Source organism: Carlito syrichta, unplaced genomic scaffold (assembly GCF_000164805.1).
Source record: "Carlito syrichta isolate Samal-C Ts95f unplaced genomic scaffold, Tarsius_syrichta-2.0.1 Scaffold289075, whole genome shotgun sequence".
In the NCBI taxonomy this organism is placed as follows: domain Eukaryota; kingdom Metazoa; phylum Chordata; class Mammalia; order Primates; family Tarsiidae; genus Carlito; species Carlito syrichta.
The window spans coordinates 274,017-289,406 of record NW_007233171.1 but is presented as its reverse complement, the minus strand read 5'-3'; the positions used below and the strand labels follow the sequence as shown (position 1 = coordinate 289,406).

Genomic DNA, 15,390 nt, shown 5'->3' with positions numbered 1-15,390 from the left:
TGTATTTGTATTGTGGAACCTGTAGGGTCTGAGCCTCTTTCTGAAGCATGGACTTGGAAAATTGCTCACCTAGTTGAAGGATTTAGTTCCCTTCAGAGGTGCGGGACCTGCTTTACTCTTAACAATAGGAAGGCTTGAGGAGCTGTCAAGTGGGGAATAGAGGAGAGCTGCTCAGGGAAGGGAGAGGGGAACTGTGAGAATTTGGAGGTCTGAATTTCCCCACAACGAAGATTCCTTTAAAACTCTGACCCAGGGCAGCATTGCAAAGAATTGGTTTCTGAGATGAGACAATGAGCTGTGGTTTGCATTTTGTAAAGATGGAGGAAACCTCTAACACTGACCCTGTATAGGAGATGACTCAATTATTCGTGCTTTGGTACAATTGCAAATTATTTTCCTTTGTCTGAAGTGGGTGGATGTCAGCGCCTTCATCAGAGCTCCTTAATGTATGGAAAATGTCTCAGCCACCATTTTTAACAATTAGCTGTATCATGATTGAGGTGAGCTGGACTCTGAAGGCAGCTGCAGGGCCATTTCATTTTACATTAGGTTCTATGGCATAGGAGCTTTGTTACTGTAAAACTAAGAAAATGAATTTGCACACTGTATAGAAGAGTTCTTAGGAAGGTGGAGAACATTCCCAGAAAGAAAATGGAATCCTTTTGTCTACAGTAAGTATTTCTCATACTCATGTAGCGGTGAGATGTTGAAAATCTGTCTTTGAATGAGCAAAACAGACTTTTAAATGAACACTGCAGATATGAAAGGTGTAACATGGAGGTTCTTGGATATATTTTTTTAATGTATGTGTTAAAAACTAGTGTGATACATATACTTGAAATACAGGCTTATGAATGATTTCAGCATATGATTTTAATTAATTATTCATTACTAATTAAAGTTAATGAGAAGTATTAATTTATCACTAGTCACGGATGTAAATGACACTTAAGAGAAAAAAGAAATCTGAATATGGTAAATTTACAAGAGTTCAGGCTTCTTTTTACTGTCTTTTAAAAGGAGTGTGTTTTCTGTTCCTGAAAAGAATTTCTGGTTTTTAGTGTCTTATTTTTGTTGTTGTTTATAAAGAAAATGTTTCCATGTTAATGATCTATAATAGCTGATTAAATATATACAAAAAATGTTTTGACAAAACAAAATTTTGTCCTCAAAGATCAATAGATTGAGGCTTTCACTCTCACTCACAGGGATAATTTTTAGTGTCTTCTGCTTAATTAATAGTTGTAACATCAAAGCTGCTTGTGCAAAACTCTTGTTTGTAATTGTAAGCCTATAAATCTTGATTCTTAAAATTAATTGGATTTGATCCGGCTTATTTCTTTGTTCTTTTATGCTGTTACTAAGAGGAAACAAGTGGATTTTAACTTTGATTTGTGTGTTTCCTTTAAAGGCTGAAGAATTTTTCTTTTAAACTCTGAAGAATTTATAGTGAGTGTATTTTACAGTAAACTATATCATGAAGAATTTGCTCAAAATGCTTTAGTAGCTGTTTCAGGAGTTGAATCTTCACAGAATTGGGTATCTGAGAATCTTTTTAACTTGATACCAATTTTATAAAGCCAGCTGTTCTTCTAGCCTTGTGGTTGCTGCTGTTCATCCTAGTTACTGAAGGGTGTTTTCGCTAATTATGATGTTCAGAACTAAAGAGAGAACTATTTTCTTCACATCAACCTTTTCATTGACACAGGAAGATTCAATTGTTGTAAGCCCTGGTTAGAATCCTACAAAGATTTTATAAATCTGTAGTACAAATATTAACTTGCAGCATAAGAGCCTAGATATCAACATAATGTTTTAACCGTCGGAGGGGACAGCATTTATTATATTAATTGTTTAGCTATATGGTAGAATGCAAAGGGATTATTTTCCTTTGATTTGTATAAGGCTTGAACCTTGAAATAGAAGAGTTTTAGGGCAGCAAATTAGAACTCCATTTTAACTGCAGCTTTGCTTACATGTTTGGTTGGATGGCATGGGGGGTGTCACAAAGCCTTCCTTTGAAATTTTTAAAGGAAAACTTGATTGAAGATCCTGGTCTTGTTTCCTTTTGCTGGCTTTATGATAAAGCTGTGTATTAAGTACTCTGCGAAGGTAATAGAGACCCAGTTTCTTCCTATTTTCTTTGCTTCCACCATGATCTACTCAAGTTTGGCTGCTAGGAAGCAGCTCTCTTTTCTGGTACTTATAGGGAATTCCTGGAAGCTCTTCAGTTTTCTCATGAAATTTTAGAGTAGATGGTCGTAAAGAGTCAGGGGTTGGCCCTTTTCTGACAAAAAAAATTTACTGATAGCAAACCTTTGACTGCTCTGACAGTACCATACCGTAGATGAACAAGCATGTCAGCCAGCCCGCTAAGAAACATTTTGTGGCCCTAAGATGGCAGTGAGGAAGGAGTAAAATGGCGTCACCAGGAACACTGTGATTAGGGGTGAACCGCTGAGTGATTTTCCTTCAATCAAGTTTGAAGACACTTCTGGGAGCATTACTTTGCCAATTTACAGCTACTTTTTTATTGTTAGAAGATAGAAATTTTGAGATTTTCCAGAAGTAAAGACTTAATTAGCATAAATCTAGATGGCTTCAAATGTTGCTTTTAAGAAATTGATGGCAAATATGGTTAACATTTGAGAAGATATTTCATGTTAATACATCCTGAAATTCCTTGCTTTATGCTTTTTTTTAGTATAGAAACTCCTTCCAATAGAGGATGGATTTTTGGAAAACAAAGGGCAATATGCTTCTCCTTTATGGCAAGGTGAAACTGAAAATATAGTATTTGTCTTTGGTTTTCATTTTAGCTATTTGTGGGGTTTGATTATTTTAAATTTGAAATATATATGTCAGCTGCCTTAAAAAGCAAAGCTTATTTTATTTATAGATTATTTTGCAAGTGAACTATAGTCATAGTGATAATGACAATGCAAATTTCTTACCTGTTCCCACCGCTCTTGGAATTGGAATTTTTGGAGCTGGCATTAGTTTATGTAGTGCAATCAGCTCTTACAGTTAAGTAAAGCAAGGTTTACTACAGTTAAGTAACTTTCTCAAGGTCATACATCTGGGAAGCAATCAATTTTACCCTAATTCTGTGCCGTCTGACTCCTCATTTGTGCTATGCTGTGCCTCTGTCTGCATCTGCCTGCATTTCTTTCTCTTCGCAGGCTGACTGGTGACTGACTGAGCTAATGGATTGAACTTTCAGTAAAGTCTGTCTTTGCCTTAGCAACCTAACTCACAAAGAGGTTCCGTTTCAGCTGTGCCAGATATGACTTACTGAACTTGGTATGGCATCTTCCTGGGTCTGTGTTGAAGATGATAATAAGCATTTACAAATTTATCACTTACAAGCATTTAAAAATAAGACCTATTTTGCAAGTTGAGCTTTCAGGTCTCTCTTGTTGGCTTGGCATGAAGGGTGAAGTACTTGTCTCCTGGGATGGGCAGAGTTGTCACATTCATCTGTTATGAGCTGGGATGGAGCCAGGCATTCTGACTTGTCCTCCCAGAAAGTCGCATCTTTAACTCTAGGTGTTAGGGGCCCCTCAGTGCAGGATCTCCTGCTCCCTTCACAGTAAGAATGGTCTAGGTGAAAGGCTTTCACTCCTTGTTTGTTTTGGGCAATTGGTATTTGTGAAATGGTCTTGCCCACTCTTCTTTTGTTGCTTGTATTTTCATTCCAGCTAAGCAATGTTTCATGTTTTTCGTACCGTGGAGACAGTAGAGAGTGGTGCATTCTGCAGTATTCCACAGATCTGACAAGGTAAAGTCAAAATGTTTCCTAACTTAATTTAGGTTTTAGAGAATGTAAAATCACAAATACTGTTAGCAAAGGAATATCTTGACAAGTCCCATTTAAGACAACTTGAAGTTATAAAAGGGAAAGTCTCTTGTTTGCTTTAGTCTCCAAGCAAAAATTTTTTGTAAAAAGAATTTCTGAAAAAGAAGAAACTGCAGCAAAACCAGAACTCCCTTTTCTGTGACAGATTCGTGATGATTGGTGCTCCAATCCCATCAGCATAAGCATTGCTGCATAGCAGGAGGAGCTGTGATTTTCGACTGCAGTGTAAATGACTGACACCGTGTACCAGCAGGGAATTAATGTGAGATTTGGTTCCCAAACATTGTCCTGACTAACAGCGCTTCTTGTGCTTGCTAAGTAGAACTCGAGGCTTCATCCTGAGCACTGTAGAAGCCAGCGGGGCAGAAGCTGCTCAGCTACCACCTGACTCTAAGACACACCCTCTGCTGTCCTTTCCTGCTCATGGCCCCAAATCTTGCTGTTGTTTCCTTTTTCTGAAAGGAAAGAAACACTAGATCTGACAGAGTTGGGTGTGTGTGTGTGTGTGTGTGTGTGTGTGTGTGTGTGTGTGTGTGTGTGTGTGTGTTATAATATAAGGTTGTTTTAGTGGGTTCTTTTAGTGGGTTTTGGGAGCCGTGGGAAGGAACGCTGGCCATAATAAAGGCCATTGTTGATGCGCTCCCGTTTTATACTGCAGTGTACTTTTAGGTCCCAAAATTCTTTGGATGTAGACTAATCTATTCCAACATGGAACTTTTCCCTAAAGACAATGAAACATTTTTATCATCACTTGATGTATCCTCCTTATTGTATTTTTCCATCATCTTAGTGGGACCATGGAATTACTGTCTGTAGATATATTCATACCTTTGTATGGGGAGAGGCCTCTGCTGCTGCTCTTTGAAACCAGACATACTTTGGCATGCTGTTAGTATTCCATTTGAAAACTGTATTGAAAGTATTTTCAGAATCTTCTCCTTTCTTGTGTCTCCAAAGTTTAGCCCTAGCAAGTGTGCTGAGTTTTGGGGGGTGGTTGAGGGAAAGGAATAAAATGCTCAGAGTTTGTCCTTGCTTTCTCTCCTGGGACTACCTCAGCAGTCTGATTTGACTGACTGGCTGCCTTCCCTCCCTCCCTCGACTTCTAGCGCTTCCGCTTCCCTTACCCCTCAACAAGTGGAGAGAGGGGATGGCCAGTGAGGCCCTTCCGTTGCAGAGTGGCACATCCTGCTGCATCACAGCCCTTCTCACTAGGATGCAGGCTATGGCCTGTTTTTCTAGAAGTGGTGAGGTAGCAGTACTGAGTAAGTCACATTTCTCTCCCCAGTCCTCTTGCGACCGGCAAAGGAAAGTTGCTTATACAAACATGAAAGGGTATTGCAGAGCTTTACTGGATTTGGGAGAAGAGGTTTGCTGAAAAGCATTTTTCCCCCACTAGTGCTTAGGTAGCCATCATTTATTATTTTACTCATTTTTATTATACTCTTAATACTTGCTCTGACTCTATACAGAATCTGCAGAGCTTTTCAATAACTGAGCATGATGGACTGCTTTCCTTCCCAGGATGGCCAGACAGAGAGAAGTAGAGGATAACACAAAGACCCTGGGGCCTCTAAAAGGGGCAGAACTCACTTTGCAGCAGTAGCACAGAGATTTAAATGTCCCTTACAGGTATGCAGCCCCTAACCTTGGCCTTCCTCTCCAAGTACAGCTGATGTGCTAAGCAGTCCCAGATTGATGCGTTGGTGGAGAAATAGAAAGAGGCATCTAGTAGCTTGTGCCTACATTGTGTTCACAAGGGAGGTATGTCACACAACTCTACACCCCTTACTACCCCAACACAGGATTGACTTGTCCCCGTTCTTGCAGATAACTTTTCTTTCTGGGTCATGGTGAGTCTCACTTCTTATTTTCTTTTTTTTTAACCTAATGCTGAAATCTTTGAAATAGGGTTTTTGTTTATGATGATCTTTTTTTCATTTTTTGTGGAGTGGAGGGGTATTAGGGAGGGATCTGCAAACAACAATTAGTAGACCTATATGAATGACTCTCTCGAAGGCCTGTGACTTTCCCAGAAGGCAGAGGTGCAGATGGAATTGTATCACAGCTATATTGGCACACCTTTGAAGAGACCATGCATTCCAGTACACTTAGGTCACAATGTTGCCTGTAAGGCCCTTTGCTGGTCTGCGAGGAGGCACTGCCCTGTACTGTGTATTCTTGGGTTTCAGATCTCCTTGTGCACATTGAATTCTCTTTGCCTGTGAGACTTTATAGACTCTTCTGAAAACCAGTTTTAAAGATGGGGGCAAATAATTTGTTTTACCTTAATGGACCCACATCCATCACATAACTGTGTGGTTTGTTTTTTTTTTTTAAGCCCAATAGCAGGAGCCATGTACAAAATGAGACCCAGTAATCTGACAGTGACAGATGGCCTGGTGCCCGTGCAGCGCCATGTTGTATCACCAAGGCCTGCCACCTGTGGCTCCAGCGCTGCCTGCAGCATGGATGTATCTGCTGAGCCGGCAAATGGTGGAGCTCCACAGCCACTCTTGCAGCGTCTGCTGCCACCTGCTGAATGAGGGTGGCTATGCTTTTGCATAAATGCACAGCAAGAAATCATATAACAGCATTACAAACATATTCCAGTTGGCGAATGTCAGCTCTGCCTGCTTAACTGTGCTTTCCGCAAGGTTATTTTTGAAGTTATGTATGCAACCTGTGAACAAAAAATTTAAAGTATTAAATTTTTGTGGAAAACAAGCAGTAGGACTTGAAATATCTGAGATGGAAAATAAAGCTTGGGCTCCTTGGAGGAGAAAATTCAGTTTTTTGCAGGTCTTATAAGCTGACATTTTATGTGTTTCTTATTTTACTGCAGTAACAGTGGTCTAATAAAATAGCCAAATATGTTGTTCTTTGAAGTTCCCCAAATCTTGAAATGCCCCAGTTGTAAAACGTCTCTGTTCATTTGCTGGACTTTATCAGTAATGAAGATCTCTTTGTACTTGAAAAAATCCTTGTGGCATTTTTTTTGTAGGCACCACAAAAGGGAGCTAATGAAAAGCCTGTCCACACCGTCTGATAAGCTCGCGCTCCCCGAGCACTGGAAGGATTTCTGTTGTGCTCATCAGAAAACAGTGTCTTACTTCATCCTTCTTCATTTTCTCCATAAGTATGAGTTTTTTACTTTTATAAAAATTTCATCCAAGAGAATGTTTCTTCCCCATTCAGAAATTGGGAAGAGGGTTTGGGAGAGGTTAAGGGGGTAGATATTTTACTCAGAATGAACCGAAACAAAATAATGTGTACAACTCACACTGCTGTCTTTATAGAATTTGAACATTTCTCCATTGCATGAACTAAGTACTAATGAATATTTAACAGTGTTTATTGGAATGTTTGTTTTTATCTTAGAGCAGATCCTTTATTGATTATTCTATTTTTAAAGTTTTTTTAATCTACTTTATTTTCCTTTTCTTCTACCTTGCCTTCCTAGCTGTTGTTTGTGTTTTAGAATGCTTTTTTTCAGCAACAATGACCATTCCTAATGCCACTGCACACTTGTGCTAATATTATTTTGATTTGGAATGTTGGTTACAGATTTCCTATTCATTTGTATGTATTGTACATATTAAATGAGAGATGATGCAAGATTTCATAGCACCCATCATGTTTTTTGTGTGTGTTGTGACAGATAACCTTCTGGTGAATGTCCAAACTGCTGTGGGTGCCTCACTTTAAATTTTGACAGGGTGAATTGCTGGTTGGTCTGTTTAAGGAAAAGAGACATGGAATAGTCTATTGTATGTTGAGGGCCATGTAAAATATGACTGTTGCTCTGTAGACCCAAATTAGATGCTTATGCATTTATTTATTTGTATTTTATTTATATGTTCTTCCATTCAAATTTTATGTAACTGTGTAACAAATCACTTATTTGTTGTAGAGAAGGAAAGAACTGTGAAAGAACCGATGTAAGCTCTTTTTTACTGTCTTTCCTGGCTATGAAGTGGATACTAATTTTTTTTAGACTTATTTCTTGCAGGTTTTACTTTTGGAAAGAGAATTTGACCATTTGGCAAGATGAACATTCTTTTGCCCACTCCCCTTTTCTATAGTAAGAATTGGTTGCCAAATGTATTCTGAAACCCAGAAGCTGTGTGGTGATTAAAAATAAGGCCGTTTAATGCCTGTCTTTCTTGACCTGAGCCATTTAAGAGTCACTTTGCCACTGGGTCCTTGAGATGTGACTACACGTTTGATGAGATAATTGACTTATCTTGAGGTTATATTCTGTGTTCTCAGCCAGTGTACATTGCAAGACAGTCAAACGCTTTCTATCCTAGATGGACATGTGACTGGAGATGCTGCTTGGGCAGATGTGTGGAATTTATTGTTCCACAACAATAGTAGTAATGATATTTTGGAACACTAATAGTGTTGACCTCTAGAGAAGTTATTCCAGGCTTTTTGGACTGTGACTCATAGACACATACAATTAAATGTATATAATAGAAACATAGCCATACGACATATCTCTGCTGCATTTGATTTCATTAAAATATGCCGATTGAGCTGGTGTGGTGGCTCATGCCTGTAGTCTCAGCTACTGTGGAGGCCAAAGTAAGGGGATCGCTTGAGCCTGGGAGTTTGAGATTGCAGTGAGCTATGACTACGCCACTGCACTCCAGCCTGGGTGACAGCAAAACCCCATCTCTTAAAAAGAAAAATGCTGGTTGATTTCATGACCCAGTTAGAACAGAAAAGCACCCTTCTAAAAGGAATTCCAAAAACTTGACTTATGTTGTCTCATTTCTCTCCTGTATGAAGTAGGGGAGAAGGCAGTAAATACACAAGCATAGAATATCTGTTTATCTCTCCCCAATTGGCTGCCCTGAGTGATAGCAGGGTAGAATGGAAAGGTAAACAAGAAGTCCCAACACTGGGGTTCTGAATATGAGTTTTGCTACTTAAGAACTGGCTCTTCTGAATGTGGGATTCTACAGCGTTTCAAAACTTGGTAGAAGCTCAAAAAACCATTTCATATAGCTTGCTCAACTTTTAAAACTCTATTAAGGTCAGGCATGGTGTCTCACGCCTATAATCCCAACACTCTGGGAGGCCCAGGGAGGAGGATCATTTGAGCCCAGGGGTTTAAAGACCAGCCGGTGCAACATTAGTGAGACTTCGTCTTAACAAAAAAATTAATAATAATTATCCTGGTGTGGTGTACACATGTAGTCCCAGCTACTTGGAAGGTTGGAGTTGGAAGATCACTTGAGAACAGGAGTTCAAGGCTGTGGTGAGCTGTGGTTGTACCACTGTACTCCAGCCTTGAGTGACAGACCAAGACCCTGACTCAAAACAAAAACAAAACAAAAAACCCTTAATTAAGGATATACTTTAAAGTACGATCCAGTTAAGTAGTATTGAGAGACAGTAGCACTGGATTAAAAGTGAGGGCTAGAACCAGATGTGTGTAACATACTTACAAGGGCTGCCCTCCCCCCCCAAAAAAACCCAGGCTTTATTTATTTATTGAAAAATTGTGTATTCGTACATGTTTAAATTTCAGTCACCTTCAAAGTACTCTCTGATGTAATATGCTTATCTAGATGCTTTTTTCACTGTTGAAAACAGTTTTTGAATTCATCCATTTTGATGCCTTTCAGTGCTTCAGCCATTTTTTCTTTCACCTCTTCCACATCAGCAAACATTTTCCTTTGAGATTTTTTTCATCCAGGGAAACCAAATGGAGTTGCCCAGGATGCAATTGGGTGAATAGGGAGGGTGGGGGCATGGGGGGGGTCATTGCCCATTTTTGGTCAAAAACTGCTGAACACTCAGTGCACTGTGGGCAGGTGCGTTGTCATGATGGAAGAACCAGACACTTGTTTGCCACAACAGGACATTTCTTCCTCAAATTGTGACAAAACCTTCTCAAAACTTCCAGATAAAAGTTTTAGTTGACTGTTCGATCTGAAGGAACAAATTCCAAGTGTACTATAAGGGGCCTGTCCATCAAAAGATAATTCTGGGCTTTTTTTTGGTCTCCCTTCATATGCCTGACATAAAATAGTCACCACTTGTTTGCCACTACTAATACTGCTATGAGTAATAGTGTTCTCTGAGCCTTAACTTCATCATTTGTAAAGAAGAAGTAATACCTGAAGAAGACAAATTTAAGAATATTTTGTTTTCCTATTGGGTGCTGCCTTTTAGAGAGAGAAATAAATGTTACTTTTTGCTATTTAGAGGTTTACTATTCCCTAAGTTGGTCCTGAGAATCAGAACTATATTCTGCTTCTGCCTCTTCCTGGTCAGGAATCCTTGGTCAAGTTAGTTGAATGTTGAAATCTCAGTTTCCTACCTGTAAAATTGGGCAGAGGAGGGGTGAAGGGCAGAGTGGGGTGATCATGTCTGTTCTTTCATATTGTTGAAGGATTAGCAATAATGTCTTTGGATTGCCTAGAGCAGTGTCTGACCCTTAATTGCCTCCTGAATGGGAGCTATTATGTGTTATAGAAACCTAGAAACCAAAACACATTCAGGGAGGCAGTTAGAAGAGGGTCTGTTTCCAGGACTGGCAATGAGGAACTGTATACAGATGGGGAAGTCAGGAGTAGTCATCTTACCTAGCTGGTCTGCAGATGTTTCTGGGTCTTCTTTATTGAGAAGACCGGCAGTGGAAGGGGAGGGTGAGAAACTATGAAGCAGTTAAAAAGTGCTTGTTGAGATGAGGAGATACCAGCGATGGATCATTATTAGCCACTGCCATGTCCAAGCAGGTGAGCTGTTAGGCCTTCTCTGTGCCCAAGGGCTGAATTCAGAATGGCAAGAAGCCAGCTCACCATTTATGCCACCAGCTCCCTTTCAGAGAATTCATTGTTTGAAAAGCTGTACAAGTACAGCTCCCGAGTGAGGGCATGAGAGGTGTCTCACAGGATCTGCAAGGAAAGAAAACACTACAAAATGGGAAGTCAAGAAAGACATCTGGGGGGAAACCTGGGCTGAAGCAGGTATGTTTCTGCCCAACTTTTTAGTTCTTTAATTCCAGTGGGCTGTAACTTTTCCTTAATGTGTGTGGTGTTTAAGAGAAACTAACTGCCACTAGGTGGCACACAGATCCCAGCACTATTCTGACTACAAATTATTAATATTTTTTTCAAAAGATAAGCCACTAGTATTTTGTTTTTTAAAATAAAATATGAAGTGTAACCTATTTTAGTGTTTCATTTTAGAAAGGATGAAAAATTTAATTTCTAAGTTTATTTTGTGGACTCAATTTGTGCTATAGAGAAAAACCCTTTCGATTTTATTTTATTTATTTATTTTTTTGAGTCTGTAGCCCAGACTGGAGTCCAGTGGCACGATCATGGCTCACCGCAGCTTCAAACTCCGGGATTCAACCAATCTTTCCTCCTCAGCCTCTTGAGCTGGGACTACAGACTTGTGCTACCACACTCAGTGAATTTTTTGTCTTTTTTTGTAGAGACAAGTTTTCACTATGTTGCCCCAAGCTTGTCTTGAACTCCTTCCTGGGCTCAAGCAATCCTCCCACTTCAGCCTCCCAAAGTGCTGGGATTACCCAATATTCCCTGGCGAGAAAGCCTAATTTTTGAAGTACATCATGGTTAATGGACTTTGTTCTTATGTGGGTGAAGTCTAAAATTTGACACACATAAATTCTTCATTTAATTCATTGGGTTTTTAAAAATGTAACTTTATAGTAAACATTTTAAAGACAAGAGTAATCTATCTCAAAGCAATGTCTTTTTTTCTTTTTTTTTCATTCCTACTTGAGATATCATGTCTTAGAAATTTCAGGATTTTTTTTTTTTTTTTGCAGAATATTATTTTGCTTTTCACAAATGTATCTGATTCTTGCTTTGCATTTGCGTTTTAATTGTGTGAGAGACATATGTAGATGTGGGTACAGTTGAAAGAATGGCATGGGCTGGTCATTGACTTAGAAGAGCAAAAGAAGTCAGAAAAGAGGTGGAGCAGAACAATGAATTTAACCAGGCCCCACCCCTTCACCAGCCAAACAGAAATCCCTCCACCCACCAAACGTGGCTTGTTTAGACAATCTGCAGCATAGTGGCAACCATGTAAAGGTGCAGCAGAGCACAGTCTGTGCTTACCCTTTGTTCAGAAACATCAGTCAATGATAATAGTTATATAACTTTGATTACAAATGGTGACACTAAAGCCTTTAGTTTCAACCACTAAAGGTCATTCATGAAAGGGAATTCATACTAAAGGTTTGTTGACTTGACACAGTCATTTGCTGTGAAGGGTATAAACAAGGTCCATTAATATCTTCCATTGTTTTGTGTCGGGCTCCCCTGTCATGGGCAGAAGTAGGCATGTGGTGACAAGCTGCCCCCTTCTGAGTGGGCCACATGGGTTCCTCGCTTTAGGTATTCTGGTTTATGGATGTCATTACATTATTAGGCAGATGACTGATGCCTGTCCCCATCTCAACCTCCCACCCTCATTATCAGTATAAATATTTGTTGTGTCGTCAGAATTGCCTGAGAGACTGCCCTGGAGGAGTCTTTATTGGGGAACTCTTTCCTGGGCTGCTGGCCATTGTCCTTGTCCATCCCAGTGCATTGCCCACCAGGTTGCAGTGTGACAACAATGGGGGAGGCATAGGCCAATACATAAGGGACCTGGGGAATCTATGAAGAGTTGCAATTTAAAAAAAAATTTTAAATCCCTAGTATTAACCCTCACCCTCATTATTTAAAGACATCTTTTTTAAAAAGACTGAATGAAATACAGTCATGTGTTGGATAATGATGTTTCAGTCAAGGACAGACCAGATATACAACAGTGGTCCCATAAGATTATAATACCATATTTTTACTGTACCTTTTCTATGTTTAGTCGTGTTTAGATACACAAGTTCTTACCATTGTGTTATAGTTGCCTAAGTATTCAGTACAGTAACAAGCTGAACAGGTTTGTAGCCTTGGAGCAATTGGCTATACCATGTAGCCTCAGTGTGTAGTAGGACCATACCATCTAAGTTTGTGTAAGTACAGTCGATGATGTTCACACAATGACAAAACTGCCTAACTAGGCACATTACTCAGAATGTACCCATCATTAAGTGACACATGACTGTATACTAAAGCATTACAGTTGTTAAGATATAATAAATGATCAGAAACTAGTTAATGATGACAGTAGGTTTCCAATACAAGAAAACTGTCAAGTATGTTTTAATTTGGCTTGTCATTTTATTTATTTATTTATTTATTTATTTTAATTTTTAATTTTAAGGATGTGGGGTATAATTCATGGTTAAGTATACAAGTGTTCATTATGCAGGTACCCTTGTTGATGAGGTGTGCCCCCCCACCCCGGTAGTTTCCTGCTGTTGCTAATCCCTTTCTTTATAGTATTATGATAATTATTCATGGCTTGTCATTTTAAAAGCTTTTGCCAAATTTTACTTTGTATTATATTTTCCCAAAGTTTTTTTAGTAAGCCAAAAACATGATACTGAAAAAAACAGGTCATTTTAGACATGTATAATGCACTGGTAGTGTTCTTGACATGCTTGTACCTTGTGTTAGAATGTAGGTGGATCTGATGTGTAGGGTGACTTGAATTTTTTCATATTACAACCATAACTTTGATTTCTACAAATCAGTCAGTGGATCATCTTCCCTGTTCCTCCTCAGCCTCCACACCCCAAGCTGTAGAAAAGAAACCCCCTCTTGTGAAGGGTAGGGTATTGACATGGAAGCCCACTGCAGCCCAATCTATCTACAACTGTGGCTGGCTGTCAAGACAGTATCTCCTCCCCCTTCCCACCAGGTTTCAGCCCAAGCAAATAAGAACAATGAACAGTAGCAAGAAGGTCTCTCTAGGCACCTGTTTTATTAATGAAAGTCACCAACAGATCTAAATCTAATTGATTCTATTAATAAAACTACATATATTGACCCTTCAGCCAAGAACTTGATTACATTCATCTTATTGAGGAAACTGAGGTTTAGGGAGTTTGGATGACCTGGCTAAAGTCCTGCCTTTAGTAAATGGAGGTACTAGAATTTTGAAACTGTCACATTCCAAAGCCTATCCTTTTGACCACTGTATTATTGTGTAATTGCATTTTGCAGGTGTTTAACCTGTGGCATACTAAACTAGACTTATAGACTGTCTTTTCACCCCACCTACATTAAACAAGAAGTGGATGTTGTCAGACCTAAAATAGGGAGGAGTGCACATGGCAAAACCTAGGAAGAAACATGTAAATAAATGATTTTTAGGGGTTGCCAGCCATTGGCAAATAAGTAAAAAGCACCCAGACAAGTGGGCAGTGATGGCTTTCTCAATGTTAGGAAAAAATTGAAGAATTCATTGAAACCAACAGAGAAATACAGACTAAGGAACAGTTAGGGGAACTATGACTGGCTGCATAGCCAAAGTTGTATTTACAATGTGAATCATTTAGAAATTTTGAAGGGCCAGTCTTGACTTCACTTTTTACATGTTTACAGGACATGGAACTCCACACTACTGTTTCATGGGGACTTTACCTTTTAATAATCATCATATGTGCCCAGAATTAAAGAGATTAGGAAACATCTGTAAAAACCATCTATTTTGATGTTTTCAAGTTGAGAGAGTTTTGTGAGGTGAAGGTGGGCAGGGTAGCAGATACCATTATGGTTATTTTTTGCCCTATAGTATACTTTTGATTATTGGAAGGTTAATTTTAATTTAAGTTGTATTAAATTTTTCTCCTTTCATAGGGCTTCCTGAAAAATGAGAAGGATAATGCCCTGCTGTCTGCCATTGAAGAGTCCCGGAAGAGGGTAAGAAAGTGACCCAAAATGTGCATACCAGGGGAAGGCAGGTTCTGGAAGCTGGAATCTGTGTCCCAGGCCCAGCTTTCTCCTATAGGAACCATTTTTAAAAAAGAGAATGCCATACTTGTAACTCTTTATGCATTTAGTGACTGAACTGCATCTGAGACACTGGACTGGATGATTAATTATTAAATTAATCTTCAAATGGAGGATCCAGAAGATTCTTTGGTTTCATTGTTGTTATATAAATGATATTTTGGTTTCTACTGAATCAGCAGTTCAGAAAAGCAATTACGGTCATTGATAATTTCCCTTAACTTCTATCAATTTTACTGCACAATATAACTGTACCACCTTTTATACTAACAGTTTTTCCAGGCTCCTTAGTAAAAAACAAAACAAAAAAACTGTTCTGTGCTCAAGACGATGGTAAATAGGGTGTAAGTACACTCTCTGATATTTGCCCAACGACATCACTTGTCAGCCAGAGCAGTTATTACATATGCAGCTTGCAAGATACTCAAAGATTGCTTACTTTACTAATATGTGAGTTATCTCCAGGATTTTGAGGCCATGGGGTCTTATGGTGAGCAAAGAGAAGGGTTGGATATCCTGTGGAGTTGGTTCTAGAAGGGCAACTTCCCCAGGAAGGAGGCTATCAGGGTATGGACCTTCTGCCAGCAGTGGCTTTCTCTACAAATAGAGTAGGGGTAAAGGGAGACTTCTTTTTTGCTG

At 39.2% G+C, this 15,390-nt stretch overlaps 1 protein-coding gene across 3 annotated transcripts in view; it reads left to right on the top strand.

Annotated features, from left to right (window-relative positions):
• NUP93 (nucleoporin 93) overlaps positions 1–15,390 on the top strand; it is a 106,527-nt gene that overhangs the window by 51,582 nt on the left and 39,555 nt on the right. For 2 of the 3 annotated variants that reach the window (XM_008054114.2, XM_021710460.1), the window contains one exon: positions 14,599–14,661. In XM_008054114.2, the coding sequence (XP_008052305.1) occupies positions 14,599–14,661 (63 nt within the window). Of the gene's footprint in view, positions 1–259; positions 672–14,598; positions 14,662–15,390 lie in introns of those variants that run through there. The other variant, XM_021710461.1, reaches the window with a different exon arrangement.